At 36.0% G+C, this 16,526-nt stretch overlaps 1 protein-coding gene across 2 annotated transcripts in view; it reads right to left on the bottom strand.

Moving 5' to 3' along the window:
- Positions 1 to 16,526, bottom strand: part of LOC111507967 (putative phosphatidate phosphatase) — a 128,209-nt gene that overhangs the window by 107,848 nt on the left and 3,835 nt on the right. For both annotated transcript variants that reach the window (XM_074178278.1, XM_074178279.1), the window contains exon 2: positions 13,853 to 14,004. In XM_074178278.1, the coding sequence (XP_074034379.1) occupies positions 13,853 to 14,004 (152 nt within the window). The remainder of the gene's footprint in view (positions 1 to 13,852; positions 14,005 to 16,526) is intronic.

Raw genomic sequence — 16,526 nt, 5'->3', positions numbered from 1 at the left:
TCTAATTCCACAGTCAGTCACATAGATTTTTCGGATCATGCACTTCAATATATAGTTTTACCAATCACCTCTCCTACTGTAAAGATAACCAATTATTTTCTTAAAAGATCCTTCTGTGATCAAAACATTCACTTTTTGAATGCTTTATTGGCTCGTGAGGATTGGCTATCTATATACTCCAGCAACGGTAATGCTGATGAAAAATTCTCAATTTTTTATGACTCATTTCTCAGCCTATTCGATAAAGCCTTTCCTCAGGAATTACAGCAAACCAATACACATAAATAATTTAATAACAATAAACCTTGGATAACTAAGGAGATCGTTAATGAAGGAAAATTACTCAGAGATATTTTTTAAATCAGTAAAATCCAATCTGATGAAATCATTAACCAACAATATAAATTACTTTTGAAACAGCATCGACAAAAGATAGAAACTTTAAAAAAGTCTTACTTCGGCCACAAATTTCTTGAAGCCACAAATAAATCAAAGGTTGCCTGGACTATAATCAAACAGAATACCGCATGTGATAAAAAAAAACAATTCTTGCCAAAATATGTTATTGGTGAAAATGAATTATCTGTAAACGAGGGTGTTGATATCTCCCAAACATTCAGCGATTACTTCTTGAATTCTGTCCAAAAATTAGTCAACGAAACATCTCCTATTTTATAAATAACTGTGACATCAACTCCAACTCACTTTTTTTATATTCTCTGGATGAAACAGAACTACTCGAGTGAAGTTGATATCTTCTAAGACTTCCAGTGGCGTGGATGAAGTACCTTGCAACCTCTTGTTCAAGGTGGTTGAAAATTTGATCGAACCCCTCTTATATCTCATTAATATCTCCTTAGTCGAAGGTTATTCCCTACTCGAATCAAACATGTAATAATAGTGCCTATCCATGAGAAAAATGACACGCACTCGGTTTCCAATTACAGAGGAATTGCGTTACTATCTGCATTTTCCAAAATATTCGAGAAAACTTATCAAAGAAGACTACTCTTTTTTTGCAAGAAGTATAAAATCATCCCAGACTGTCAATATGGCTTTCAAATTGGCAAGTCCACTTAGGATGCCACGATGAATTTAGTTCATGAAGTCATTTATAATCTCGATAGAGGTGAAAAAACGATGAGTGTTCTATTCGACTTGTCTCGAGCTTTCGACACTGTTGATCACGATTTACTTTTGAGCAAGCTGTTTTGTCTAGGAATTCGTGGCTCATCTCTGGATTGGTTGAGATCTTATCTGGATTGCAGAAATTAGCTGCGTAAACGCAAGCGAAACATAAGTGGAACCACCTTATATTTTTGTCAAGTACTTTCTTGGTTTTTTCTCATTTTGTCTTCAATTGAGGACCGCCTGCCCGGTACTGACGATGCCCAATAGGCTGAAACAGCTGTCTACCGGTGGCTTTTAAATTGAAATCAATATGGGAATGATCAAAAAATAAATATCCATTCAATTTTTGATTTTCATGGAATTATTTTCCAGCAGCTTGACTGCATTAACCTTTCTAGATTTCATATCATTTCTAGAAACATGTGGATTCGTTTTCCGATGGCATTTCAGGTTAGCTTCCCAAATTTCTGCTACATATATATATATATATATATATATATATATATATATATATATATATATGTATTTATAATTATTTGTATTGTAAATTTCTATATTTTAGTTTGACTTTTTCCATGCTGTAGAGTCTCTGGAAATAAACTGATTTGATTTGATGTCAATGACAGGTTCTGGTCCAATAAAGCTGCTTGCAGCACCCTCTATTGCAAGAGAATCTGCAGCCTCATTGCCAGGCCAGTATGGCCAGAGAAAATCGCCTATCGAGAAGAGTCGTTTTAGGTAATTTGCTACCAATTAAGATGTTGCTCGGTAGGAGCCAAGATCGTCCAACGCCGCTTCACTGTCCGAGAATATTTTCATTGACTTGTATATGAGGTTGTATTCTGCCAATCTCTCCGCATAGATTTCCGCTTGAAATACAGTGGAATACTGTAAACTGAAAAAAACCTGCATCAGAACCTGAAGGTCCATGAAGTGAACAAAATTTGAGGTTTTCAGTTTAAAAATTATCTGGGTTTTTATGTAAGTTCAAAACTTGTAAAAATTAGTTAATTAACTAAAGTATATCCAATAAAATAATAACGGAAAAAATTTGTTTTCAATTGATTGTCTTTTATTCAAGTGTCTAGAAGGTATGTGATTTTTTTTCCTAATATATCTTTAATATTTTCCGAGATATTTGGAAAAAACCAAACCCCCCTTTTTTTACTGAATTATTTATAACTTCTGCAATATTTTCGAGCCCCTTTTGAAATTGTTCAAAAAGTTGCTAGAGGTTATTCCGAATCGAATGAGCTCTGGATCATAATTTTCGGTGCCCTTGGGCAGAAGTTCCAAAAAAACGATCTTGTGACCCAAGGAAAGTACTGATCAACTTATCAGTGAAATTTTTAAAGACTTGCATCATGTGAAACAGAAAGACGATCGATTTCCACCTAGAAATCATTCTTCGAGGACACTTTACGAAACCAATCTGTGAAATGTAAACTCATATAGAATATTCATGGAATCGATGAATAAATTAGACACCTATAAACACGAACAAACTGAGCTACCTACGACTAGCCATGCGACATCAATCTTAATTGAAAACCACTGTACCGTAGGAGAGATCTCACATTTCGCGTGACATTGATACATGACATAAAGGATACACAGTATAAGGTTACTCAATTTCATTGCTTATCTCTATAATATGTTGATTAATAAGCACAGTGTTGCGATTACTGTAATAATAAAATAATTACAGGACAGCTAATTAGACCATAGAAAAAATTTAAATTGATTCATTAATGTTTATAAGCAATATTTCACTGAATTTTATTCTTAGCGAATAAATAAACAATGGATGTAAGAATGAGTATATTGTTTGAACGAGTTGACATAACCTAATCCCCGGGTTCTTAACCTCAAGATTTTGTATTTCCAGAATGAGACGAGAAGTTTTTGAGCTGATAATCCATAAGGAGTTTGCAGCTTTCCTACTGGCGTAAGAATATATACAGTGTGTAAAAGCCAAATGGAATAAATTCATTAATTCGGTTACTGTACATATTTAAAAAAATCCCGAAACACGTCAAATGTAAATTATAATTTGACATTCGTCAACGTAGAAATGTCACCTCTACCTTCAACTTCCTTCGAATGACAGGTACAACAACCACTTTTTTAAATAGGAAGTATAGGTTTGTGATATATCGTTTGAAAGGTCTCGTCATTCTATATTCAAAAATGCCACAATTAAGATAAAATAAATTAAAATTTTGTGGTCACCGGAACTCGATAAAATATACTCAAAAACTAAAATATAATGCAAAAAGGTCAAAATGTTCACCGTGAACGTCTTGGCAACATCCTAATCTCAAATAAAACTCTCAAATAAATAAAACTTATTCAACATATCAGGTTTAACCGACCTAATTGCAAGCGTTATTCGTTCTTTTATGTCATTCAAATCTGAAGGTTTAGTTTTGTACACATTGCTCTTTACATATCCCCATAAAAAGAAATCTAATGATGAAAGATCAGGTGATCGCGCTAGCCATTCAATCGAGCCTCGTCTCCGTATCCAACGATTGGGGAATGTTGTATCGAGGTATTGCCAGACATTAACTTGGTAATGTGGTGGTGCTCTATCCTACTGAAATCATATTTTATTCACTGGAACTTGAGGGTATCCTAGATCAGGATATAAATTTGCTAAACTTAGAATGTCATCATTTTGAAGTAGTGCCAAATAATTATCACCATTCAAGTTGCCCTCAATGAAAAAGAAACCAGTGATATGGTTTCCTACAATCCCTGCCCAAACATTAACCTTTTGAGGGTGTTGCGTGTGCTTTTCTCTCATCCAGGGAAGATTTTCCGTTGACCAGCGGCAATTTTGCCGTTAAGAGTTCACTCATCAGAAAACATAACGTCTTCTAATTGGATGATATTGTAATCCAACATGTCCATCATTTGCTCACAAATTTGTGATCAATTTTGATTTTATGAATAGTAAGTGAGAGAAACTCAAAATCGAAGAACACATTTTTACTTCAATTGTAAAAACAGGTTTGTTTCAAATGAGTCTAAAGATCCCAATGGAAGGAAGATAAAACAATGCATGTTTGTGAAGAGAAGGTAAGATTATTCGTTTTCATTATTTTTTTTTCATTTCAGACACTTGATTGAAAAATTAATCACAATAATTTTCATGCATTACTGATGACAATCACAAATGAGAAAGGTTCAATTTTAATTTACTGATGAAGTTACCAGATATTCCGCCCTAGGTGAGACAGTTCCATTTTCTTTTACTGTCCCACTTTTTCCAATAATCATTCCGAATCCATTTTCAAATGTAAATTTTCCCGTTTTTTTCACGCACTTGCCTAAATATTTTCTATTTTTTCGAAATATCTTTTGGTATAATTTTTTTACTCAGCATCGACCTTTTTCAATTTTTTGGCAATCAATTTTTTACATACACAGTTTTCATGTCACGATTTTTGTTTAAAAAAATTTGAAAACCTAGTTTATTATAAGCACCATATTCTGATCCAAAAACAAGGCTCAACACGACATTTCAATTTAAAAAACAAATCATTCTTTTTCATTATATTGTTTTAATCATCGGAGATTTCAGTTATGAGAACATGGGACATGAGGAAAAAAATTTCTCTTAACTTATGTTTTGTCTGGGGCGCAAAAAGCTCTAGGGCCAGTCCTGAATATGAGTAACATTCGGAAAACTGCAAATTATCCAGTCATCTAGAAACGAGAGGATGTCTCTATCAAATTATCTAATTCACCTCAATGGAATATGATGCCAAAGACCTTGTCAGAATAATTGTTCAATTTACTGTTTACGAATTTATTCAAAAAATGTATCATCATAAAGCTGCTGAACATCCCAGAAACGAATCAATAGATAATAAATAAAAATAAGTTTTAATCTCAATATTTATTTAGGAAAATTTAATTGAAATTAGCTCGGAAGAATCCAGCGACAGTAAAATTGCGTGCAGCTGACGTTGTCGATTCATATTCAATTATCTGGGTATTGATTTTTGTAAAATAATGCCAGATCCTGAAGCTCTTTCTGCAAGCTTCCTTGACAATCACATATTTGAAGATATACGGCTCTCTAAAGTTCCTTCAGCGACGGATGTACCCTTCCATCCACCATGGACGCAAATAGTTTTTCCACAAAAGAATTATAGCATTTGATATGATGATGATGGTAGCTTGGCTAGCGAAACCCGCGTCGAGAGAAAATGTTACAGTTCCGCTGGGGGAAAGGTGTTTTCCTCAGATTCAAACTATTTATTTCATCTTCGACAATAGTGGTTGAATGAACTTGAATGAACAACTTCTCTGGACCGAACTTTGGACTTTTTTGAGTTTTTTTTGCTTCATAAGTGATAATTAGCGATTCTGATTTTTCAGTAAATTGTACCGTAAGAAACTAGGGTTGCGTTAGGTTAGGTCCAAAGCGAGTGGGTCTATTCGACCCTACACCGCAACCCGCAAGGATTTATTGTGGCTCACACCTCTTAACAATCGACAAAATAAACCCAGCTCCTTAACGAAGCCGATTAGTTTGTATGGTGAGTGCTCTTTCAGGTCAGATGGTAAAAGTACGGCTCTGCCGAACTCTAAAAACCTGATTCGGTCCCCAGCGGGGCAGGCACAAAGTACGTGCTCTGCTGTTTCATCATTTTCCCAACAGAGGCGATACACACTGTCTTCCAAGATAGTCTGAATCTCTGCATATGATGATTGAAATGACAGTGACCTGTAGAAAGGTCTGTTGGACTGTAGTCCAACAACTTTTTGGTATGAAGCTTCGAAGGGTGAATAAACGCCTTGGAGTGAGCCAATTCTGGAAGATTTTGCCAAATCTTTTTGCCATCCAGGTGTTCAATCTTTGTTTGGCAAAGCCTAAAGCGATGCCAATGACAGGTTCTGGTCCGATGAAGCTGCCTGCAGCACCCTCCTTTGCAAGGGAATCAGCAGCCTCATTGCCACCCGGCCAGTATTGCCAGGAATCCAGATCAGAGACAATCTGTTAAGTCTTCCTATCGAGGAGAGTCGTTTTTGGCAATTTTCTACCAATTTAGACGTTGCTCGGTAGGAGCCAAGAGCTTCCAACCCTGCTTGACTGTCCGATAATATTTTTATTGACTTGTGTATGAGGTTGGATTATTCCAATCTCTTCGCACACAATTAAATAGCGTAAATTTCCGATTGAAATACAGTCGCATAGTTTCCTAGGCAGGTTGATATCTCAATCCTGGGTCTGCGACTAAAAACACCTGCACCAGAACCGGAAGGTGTTTTTGATCCATCTGTGAAGCAACAACTATCTGCTCAATATTTCCTTCTCCCAAAGGATCTAGTCCTCTCTACTCGAGAATAGTACTTTATAAGGCAGTTCGTAGTTGACAGTTGGAGGCATAAAGTCAGAGGTCATTTCCAGAATGCTGCGACTTCCAGTGTCAACCAACAGTCTGTTGCACTCTGCATTAAATTGATTTGTGCGATTGGCAATGTGCACAAGTCTATATGCAGTCCATCTAGCCTCTCTCTCCGGAAAAATGTGGAGAGGAGGTAGATGCTGACGTAGATGCCCGCTGACGGTGTCGTACTGATGACACCACTAATGCCAGACCAGCCTGTCTCTGTAAGCCAAAGAGCTTTGCCTGGGCCGTTTTCTGTAAAGCCTTCGGCCACCAGGCAATTGCACCATAAGTGATCATTGGTCTGACATCGTTGAAAACGATGCACCACCACTTTACCAAGTTAATGTCCGGCAATACCTCGATACAACATTTCCCAATCGGTGGATAGGGAGGCGAGGATCGAATTAGATTTCTTTTCATGGAGATATGTAAAAAGCAATGTGTACAAAACTAAACCTTCAGATTTGAATGACTTAAAAGAACGAATAAAGCTTGCGATTAGGTCGGTCACGCCTGATATGTTAAATACTGTGAGAAGACAGTTTTATTTGAGATTAGGATGCTGCCAAGACTTTCACGGTGAACATTTTGAACATCTACTTCGTTAACATGCATAGTTCTTTTTAGTATTCTACATTTCATTACGTTTTTGATTACATTTCAGTTTTTGAGTTTATTTTATCGAATTTCGGTAACCACGTGATTTTAATTTATTTCATCTTAATTGTTGCAATAAACATGAAACCGATAACATTTTTGAATAGAGAATGAAGAGACCTTTCAAACGATACATCACAAACCTTTACTTCCCATTCAAAAAATTGGGGGTTGAACCTGTCATTCGAAGGGGGTTGAAGGTAAGGGTGGAATTTTTACAATGATGAATGTCAAATTATAATTTACATTTGACATGTTTCGGGATTTTTTCAAATATGTACAGTAACCGAAATAATGAATATATTCCATTTGGCTTTTATACACTGTATAGTTGTTACATTATAATGTTTATTTTTCATTAAAACATTTTTCTTCGTTCGAATCGTAACAGGAAAATATTCAAATTACTATGCGAATACTATAGTTATCGAAATAACCGCCAAAAAAAGTTTTTCCCTTGCAGTCTAATGTACGGTATGAAACGTTTGTATAGTGTATACATGTCATTGAATTCAACTGGGACCCTACAAACGGGTCCAACAACTGACCCACTGAAACTTATTACTCATATAGATAGTCACGCACCCCTTAACACGAAACACCCTACACGGGATTACAATCGGTTGATGTAATATTCACTTTCCGTGAGTATGAAACCTCATAAAATTGCCACCCACCACGCTGGTAGTAGGTTGTAGTCCACCATTCATCAGTTGGAAAACTGCAGTCGACTGCGTACCCTCCTAACCTGAATATCAGAAAATCAATAACGAACTGACTCGCAACCCGGGTCCAGGAATACACAATGGAATGGCCAACAATAGCTACTTTTCTGAAGGGTAAATATATAAATGCGTTTTCTTTTTTATTTGCTCAACGACATGCCAAAGTGACGATGCCTTTAATAGTGTGGTTCACAAGATCCTTTTTTTTGGAATTTCTGTCCAAGGGCACCGAAAATTATGATCCAGGGCTCATTAGATTCGGAATGACCTCTAGCAATTTTTTGAGAAATGTCAAGAGGGAAAAAATTGCAAAAGTGTAAAAAAACATTAAAAAATAGAGAAACATTTTTTGCACAAAAAGTGACACATGGTGTATTTGTTTTTTGGCAGTATTTAAAAAAATATATCGTAAAAAGTAATTGTTTAAAACAAATTATTTATTAAATAAAGAAGATATGAATCAAAAAAAGTTTTTGTTTTCAGAATATCAACAAGAAATAGAAATTATGATTTGAAAAAAATCGTTCCTTACTATTCATATTTAGTAGCAAAAAAATTGTTTATCGACAAATGCGTTTGTGAGCAATAGAAAATGTTTTGAGAACCGATTTTGTTTTTAAAAATCATAATAGTCATCAATGATAAAAATCCCCCCAAAAAATAAAGCTAAAAATTGTGAAAAATCATTTTTATTCAACTTTAAATATTAATACGAATAAATTTCAATATTAATTTTTTTTCATTGCTTTGGTTGAATTTTTCACTTTTAACGTCTTTGATTAATAACAACAAAGTGGAAAATCAAAATTATTCAACTTTTCCAACAGGAATCTTTTTTGAAGTCATTCAAGAAAAGCTCCAAGAAGTGAACCAACTTTGAGGTTTTTAGTTCAAAATTATCAGGTTTTTATGTAAATTTAAAACGTGTATAAATTAGTTAATTAACCAAAGTATATTTAATGAAATAATCACGGTAAAAATGTTTTTCCATGGATTTTCGTTTATTCAAGTGTCTAGGAGGCATGTGAATTTTTTTTCTTAATAATGATATTTAATGCGTTAAATAATTTTAATTGTTCAAATGTACGTGTCGGTCAGCGCGTGCGGGACTCGCATCGCCCGTTTTTATCGCTATTTTCGCCTCTAAATTTAAATTATACAGGGTATAACTGAATAAGTGTGAAACATTTAAGGAGGTAATTCCTCATCGAAAAAAAGATAGGATCTTTCATATAAAGAAACTTCATTGGAGCAGCCCTTGTTAAGATACAGCCCCATTAAGGGGGTACATAAAAGTTGTATAACAATTTTTTTCACAAGCACTGAAAAAGTTACAATATTGAAATTAACCTGACGTTTTGTACTACCAAAAAGATACTTAGCCAGTAATTTATTTGGTTTACCCCATGGTTTGTAAGGGGTGGAAAACGCAACCCCTAAAATTTATTTCCAATGTAACTTTTTGTCTTATAATTTGTTTACCATTTAAAAATTCATTTCCGATAGCCTGTTTCATTCTGGGTTTTTTGCCAAAAATAAACCAGTTCGCAGCAAAAAATTATTTTACGAACAGATACAGAGATACATCGTCATAAATGCGGACTGGATTTATCGTTTTTTTGTAGTTAGTACCTGCATTAAACGATTAAAGGGTAATAAACAAAACTAATTTATTAATAACAAAACACAAAACATGTAGAAATCATAGTAAATGTTCAATATGTCTGCTTTCAGACATTACGCATACGTCTGGAGGTCGGCGCATTGAACCACGTATTCGCTCAAATGTTCCTGGAGTCTCTCTGATTAGCCTGCACGCATCGATGATGCGGTTTCTCAAGTCCTATACATCGCGAACAGGAGTACGATAAACCACATAGTTCTGTAAATGGCCCCAAATAGAGAAATCGAGAGGATTGAGTTCCGGGGATCGAGCGGGCCAGTTCTGTGGTCCTGTTAGTTTCGACAATAGCGTGAGGGTTTTCATCAGCCCATATGTGGTAATTACGAAAATTAATAGTCTTGTCCCGAGAAAAACTACATTCGTCTGTGAATTCTATCGTCTTCAGAAAGACACAATTTCTTCTAATCATTTCCAGCATCCAATTGCAAAATTCAAGACGGACGGAAAACGGAAAGTCTCGCGGTAACAGTGCCTGTACTCGTTGCAGATGGTAAGGGTATAAGAGTTTTTCCTATAAAATTCGAAATACCGTCATATGATCAACATTTAGCTGGAAAGCAATCTTTCTAGTACTGGTAGTAGGTTGTTCTTCAATCAAATTAAGTACTGCTTCCTCAAGCTGTGGTGTTCGTACTTCTCGATGGCGACCACAATCATGCGTTCTTTTGTCGAATGAACCATATTCTCGTAATCGTCAATGAAGTCGAGCAAATATTCTATGTGAAGGATGCTGCAGTTGAGGATACATTTTAGGATATCTTCTAGAAGCTTTTAACCCATTCCCCTGCGACAGACCGTAAACGTAATGCATATCAGCCATTTCTTCATTTGTGTATGCCATTTTAATAACAAGTGAATTATTGAAGAAACAAATTAAGAACAGAACAACAACACACAATTAGTATTGATTCAATTTCGAAAAATCACAAACTGACAGCGTCATACCAATTTGATTGTTACTAGATAGATTAGTTTCGGATTTTCGCATTTATGACGATGTACCTCTGTAGTTGTTCGTAAAATAATTTTTTGCTGCGAACTGGTTTATTTTGGGCAAAAACCCCAAGAAACATTTTTTGTTTAGAATGAAACAGGCTATCGAAAATCAATTTTTAAATGGTAAACAAATAATAATACCAAAAGTTACATTGAAAATAAATTTTAGGGTTGCGTTTTCCACCCCTTACAACCATGGGGTAAACCAAATACATTTCTGGCCAAGTGTTTTTTTGGTAGTACAAAACGTTAGGTTAATTTCAATATTGTAACTTTTTTAGTGCTTGTGAAAAAAATTGTTATACAAATTTTATGTACCCACTTTACGGGGATGTATCTCAACAAGGGTTAGTCTAATGAAATTTCTTTATATGAAAGATCCTATCTTTTTTTCGGTGAGGAATCACCTCCTTAAATGTTTTACACTTATATAGTTACACCCTGTATATATTGGTGATAGAGTTCCGGGAGGTGCGACTTGTTTTTAGAAAATTTCCCATTCTTTTTTTCAAATTTCGGATATCTTTTCATTTTCAAACCTCCCTATTTTTTTCTGAATTGTTTATACCTTTTGCAATTTTTCCGAGCCCCGAATTTTTCAAAAAGTTGCTAGAGGTCATTTCCAATTGAATGAGCCGTGGATCATAATTTTCGGTGCCCTTGAACAGAAGTTCCAAAAAAAAGGATCTCATGACCCAGACTATAACTTCGACATCTACAAGATGCTAAAATAATTCAGTAAAGCTGTAGATAAAGATGATCAAGAGAAAGTGTATACCGCGAATTGAAATGCTAAACATTCACCTCTGCCACCACGGAAAATATTGTGCAACATTTGTGGAAGTTTTCTCACAAAGAAAATTCTTGTAGAAATTTCTTTGTGCAATAACAGAACTGAAATCAATCGAGAGGCCACCCACAGGCCGATTCGAGGTATTACTCGTCGTTAGAGCCGGACAGAATTGACCCAGATGGCACTGATGCTCTACCGCATATACGAAACGTTCGTCTGAGACAAAATCAGTAGAAGTAGTCACGACAATGAAGGAGTTACATATTTATGTAATGAACACAGTCCGAAACGGAGAAGAAGTATAACAAAAATCAGTGTTTGTTGAAGTTTTGATGCCGTTAATTTAAAATATCAATTCTCATGTAGCAATGGTGACATGGTTATGGTTAATGTTAACAATGTATGTATGCATGTTTGATCAAAAACGGGATCCATTCACAAATAGAGCTATTGATTAGAATAGAGTGATAGGGTAGCTGGCATGCTGTCTTTTCCACTGCGACCTTTGCAGATCTCTTGTACTGATTCTTGTTAATCAGAGCTCTTTATCTAACCTGACCTCTTCAATGAGACTCCAATGCATTTATATTGACTCCTTAATATAGGTTATAACCTGTGTTTTCCCATTCCGGCATTTCCCATTCCTTAGCCTTGCTAACGCTTCGCCTTCACACAAACCCCAGCAACTTTTGATGCTTTTTAAAGCTCAGTTCAGACCTTCTTTGGAGTATTGTTCACATGTATGGGGCTCCGACCCAAGCATACCCTGAAGATGCTGGATTCCATCCAGGAAAGGGCCATCGATTGGAGACATAGTCTGGAACATCGAAAAAAAGTTGGAGACTTGTCTCTCTTTTATAGATACTTTCACGGGAGGTGTTCAAGTGACTTGGCACATTTGATTCCCCCAGGAGCGGTACATATAAAAAATTCGCGACGGACTGTGGCTGCTCATCGTTTTGAGGTTCACCTCAGTACACCTCGGTATTCACTGTTTAAGAACTATTTCATTTGGGAACTGCGAGTTTTCCAGGAATTTGAGCTCCAGCGATTCAAATCCAACGTGAATCGCTACTTTAGTACTTGTGTTTTGTCTTGAAAAAACATAGCACATGAAATGCGGTTTCTTCTTCCTCCTGGCAGAACCTGCACAGACTCTCCATCAGTCCCATAATGCTCATATGCTCCATGAGCCGACAACACCCGTATGTAGACCTACCACCACTACCCTCACAACCTTGCGGTTATGGTTTAGCAGGTATTCCGTAAATTTGGGCAGGTTTCTTCATGAACTTTTTCGCCTGCTTCATTCCTGGAATCTTATTCCACCAATTTAGCGATTTGTCTAGCATCCACGAATTGGCAGATATCTTTATACCTGTCTTCGCTAGGTGAGAACCTAGCTCATTCAGTGCGAAGTCAGCTTCCTACAAGTCGCGAAAAGACTTGCTAGGAGCTAAGCACCTTTATTGCCACCTGGCTGTCTGAAAAATGGCAATAGTTTTTCTTTAACCTTATGCCTGAGCAATTATCGTCTTTGCTCAACCTCAATTAATACTGGCTTCTTCTTGGGTGTAATGTCATGGTCAAACAACAATGTTGCACGTTATCTGACGGTAGAGTGTAAAAGGACCACGATTTCAAACTAGAGAGTATGCATACATTTTCAATTACATATTGAATTGACGGTATATCTGGTCGATCTTGAGAAGGCATAATGGATTAGATGGTCACCTTATAATTAAAATGACAGATATTTAAAATAGCCTGATTCCCGTTAATGTTCTCACTAAAACCAAATACCACACTGGTTGGCTTCATCACTCATATATACCAAGTCTAACAACATTCAAACACAGTAGAATACCACCAGTAGGCTCTCTTACCACGTGATCCGCCCCAGTTGCCGGGGACCTTTAACCGCTCTTCGGATGAGATTCTCATCCAACGCGTTCAGTGCTGTAGTATCGAAGGATTCGCCGGTACCAGGGGTATCGGAATAATTATAATAAACGGTCGGAAATTGATATTATGTTTAGTTTATTCGCTGGTGTTATTATTGTTTTTAGTTTATGTTGATATTCGTCTGTAATATCCTCAAATTTCGTTTTCATATGAGCGCACGTCTACGGTGAAAGGACGAAATTAGCTCCGCACTTAATTTCGGGGTCACCGAGAACTTTATGAATTTATGAATAAAAGTAGTGGGAGTGGACTTCTGGTTGATTTTTACCATGGTGGTTCAAATTTCAACAATTAAGATAAATATGTTGGACATCGAAAAGTCATTGGTGAACTGCAGGTTGTCGCTCAAATTGACTACCGATAAGTTTTCTGAGTCGATATAAGTACGGAGTTTATTTAAAATAAAAAGAGATATTGTTACAATTTTAAATAATATGTTGTTCAATGGCGCAACTTCCTTTGAAGCAATCATTATTGGAAAGCAATTACTCACCACAACTCCGTTCAACCCCAAGCCTGATAGATACAATGACCAACTAGGAACAGTTGATTCTATGTATGGATGTCGTAGGCTCTCATCGTCGCAGAAGAATCCCCGTTTGTAAGGACTGCCCCACAGAAATAAGAACAGGATGGGCCAGCCCACTGAAAATTATTAAAACGATTCATTATTCACTATACTATTGAAAATTGGTAAGATTTTTTAGAGTAAATAATTTAAAGTAAATAATTGAAAATGATTAAAAAAATACTCATTTTATGACACTTTCTGAATATACAGCTATACTTCCCATATTCCCGAAACTATTAGATATTGAAAAACTGTATATGTATCTCATCGAAAACAGTTTCCCTTCTTAATCTTTGTAAATCAATTTTGTTACTAAAAACAGCAAGACATGTTATATCAAAGAAGCCATAATGTGGCTAAAATGCATCTTACTAACTACATCCCTTTACCATCTAGAGTCACTTCATATCTTTATTAAATAGGAAAGGGATCGATACTTCGATTGCAAAATGTTTTCACGTACCACATACGACTTTGTTCTCGATTTGTTTTTCATGGATACGTTATCGAAAAATAAGAATGAATGGAGATGGAAAATGATTAACATACAGAAACACATTTGATCTTCCTTATCCAACGTTCATTGCTGCCAATCAACCAGCATTTTTATATTTCGTGAACCTTCAATAGATTGAAGATTTGATTTCAGCGTTTGAAAAAGTGTTTATCGATATGAGTTAGGGTATTATAGGTGACCACTATACAGGCTGATTCACGGTGGATGGCACATTAGACGTTTCTGGTGAACCAGACAACGGATCACTTTGAAAATTTAATGGAGGGCATATTCGGACATTCTCTAGCCAACTAAAATATTTTCGACAATGCGGTGTTGCCGCTTCTATTAGAAAGCAGTAGCAACTTTGATTTTTCAAATGGAACACTCTGTATATAATATTATTTTTGGAATCTCCAACAATTGCCCGACAACTTTTCTTGATATTCCCCTATACCTATCTGTTACCGTTTTCGAAATAAAAATTAATTTCAATTTTTTTTTTCGAAAATCATGACTTCTAAAAATGCCGATATCTTTTAGTTAAGATGTACTATGATATCGAAATTTGGTTTGGAGTTAGGTGATACTTGGACACTTCCCACACGTCAGCCTAATCTCCGTTACTTCAATACAGGGTGGTAAAAAAATACAGTTTTTTCGTTTGCTTGAAAAAGTTGCTGAAATTTGATTATTTTAAATGGAACACCCTGTATATTATTGAAAATTCGGAAAGCTGCTGAAATTTGCTTTCTTTCTATGCATATCATACCTATACCTAACTAGTCAAGTTTCGGACTTATGAACATTTATTTGTGAAAATGTCCCTTCAGAATGGTATTTCCATTCGGTATTTGGTAAGCAGGCCATGATTACTATTTGACAGTAGCGTTGTGACATTCTCCTAATAATATCGACATTTTCGTCACTTCAGAAGTTGCAAATACCTTCAAAACGATGGAACAAAACTATTCAAACGAAGTTCTTATGAATTTGTTTATTATTTTTGGACAGTGTGACAAAATTGTCAGCAGAACATGTAGAAAGTTCAATGAAATGTATCCGAATCTACCACCAATGAACCTCAAGAAATTTATACGAATTCAGAACAATTTCAATATGTTTTGATTTTCGAAGAAAAAAATTGAAATTAATTTTTATTTCGAAAACGATAGCAGATAGGTATAGGGAAATATCAAGAAAAGTTGTCGGGAAATTGTTGGAGATTCCAAAAATAATATTATATACAGAGTGTTCCATTTGAAAAATCAAAGTTGCTACTGCTTTCTAATAGAAGCGGCAACACCGCATTGTCGAAAATATTTTAGTTGGCTAGAGAATGTCCGAATATGCCCTCCATTAAATTTTCAAAGTGATCCGTTGTCTGGTTCACCAGAAACGTCTAATGTGCCATCCACCGTGAATCAGCCTGTATAATACCCCTCCAGCCAATTCGTATTATAGGAAAGTCTGCGATCAAGAATTGGCCAATGGGATAACATAAGGACAAAACACAAGCATCACAGGAGGCACCGCTCTCAGAGCGGTGCCTGTGCGAAACTAGCGATTCACATCAGATTTGAATCGATGGGAATCAAATCCATTCCACATAAACGCAGTTCTCTAGAAGGGAGAGTTCTTATAAACTGTGGAGTTTGAGGTGTACTGAATTGAACATCAAAACGATAGCCAGCCACAGTCCGTCGCGTATTTTCTTGGTGGAATCAAATATGCCAAGTCACTTGAACACTTCCAGTGAGAATATCTATAGAAGAGAGACAAATCTCCAATCTATCTTCGATGTTCCAGGCTATCAAGATTGCACGTGATGTTCGCGTCTTCAATCAGGCGGATGGCTCTTTTCTGGATGGAATCCAACAACTTCATAGTATGTTTTGGGGCAGAGCTCCATACATGGGAACAATACTCCAAAGAAAGTCTGATCTGACCTCTATAAAGCATCAAAAGTTTCTAAGGTGTGTACAGTTTTCTGGTTCTTGCAGGAAACTGAAGAGCCATACACAGAAATGATCCGAAAATCCACAGCATCGAAATTTGGACAGCAAACCCTCATGCCATACACGGTCAAAGGCCTCAGAC

Source organism: Leptinotarsa decemlineata, unplaced genomic scaffold, assembly GCF_025532065.1.
Source record: "Leptinotarsa decemlineata unplaced genomic scaffold, Ldec_3_MD MMD2_tig00003736_RagTag_RagTag, whole genome shotgun sequence".
Classification (NCBI taxonomy): domain Eukaryota; kingdom Metazoa; phylum Arthropoda; class Insecta; order Coleoptera; family Chrysomelidae; genus Leptinotarsa; species Leptinotarsa decemlineata.
The sequence above is the reverse complement of the archived record's forward strand: the minus strand, read 5'-3'. Positions and strand labels throughout refer to the sequence as shown.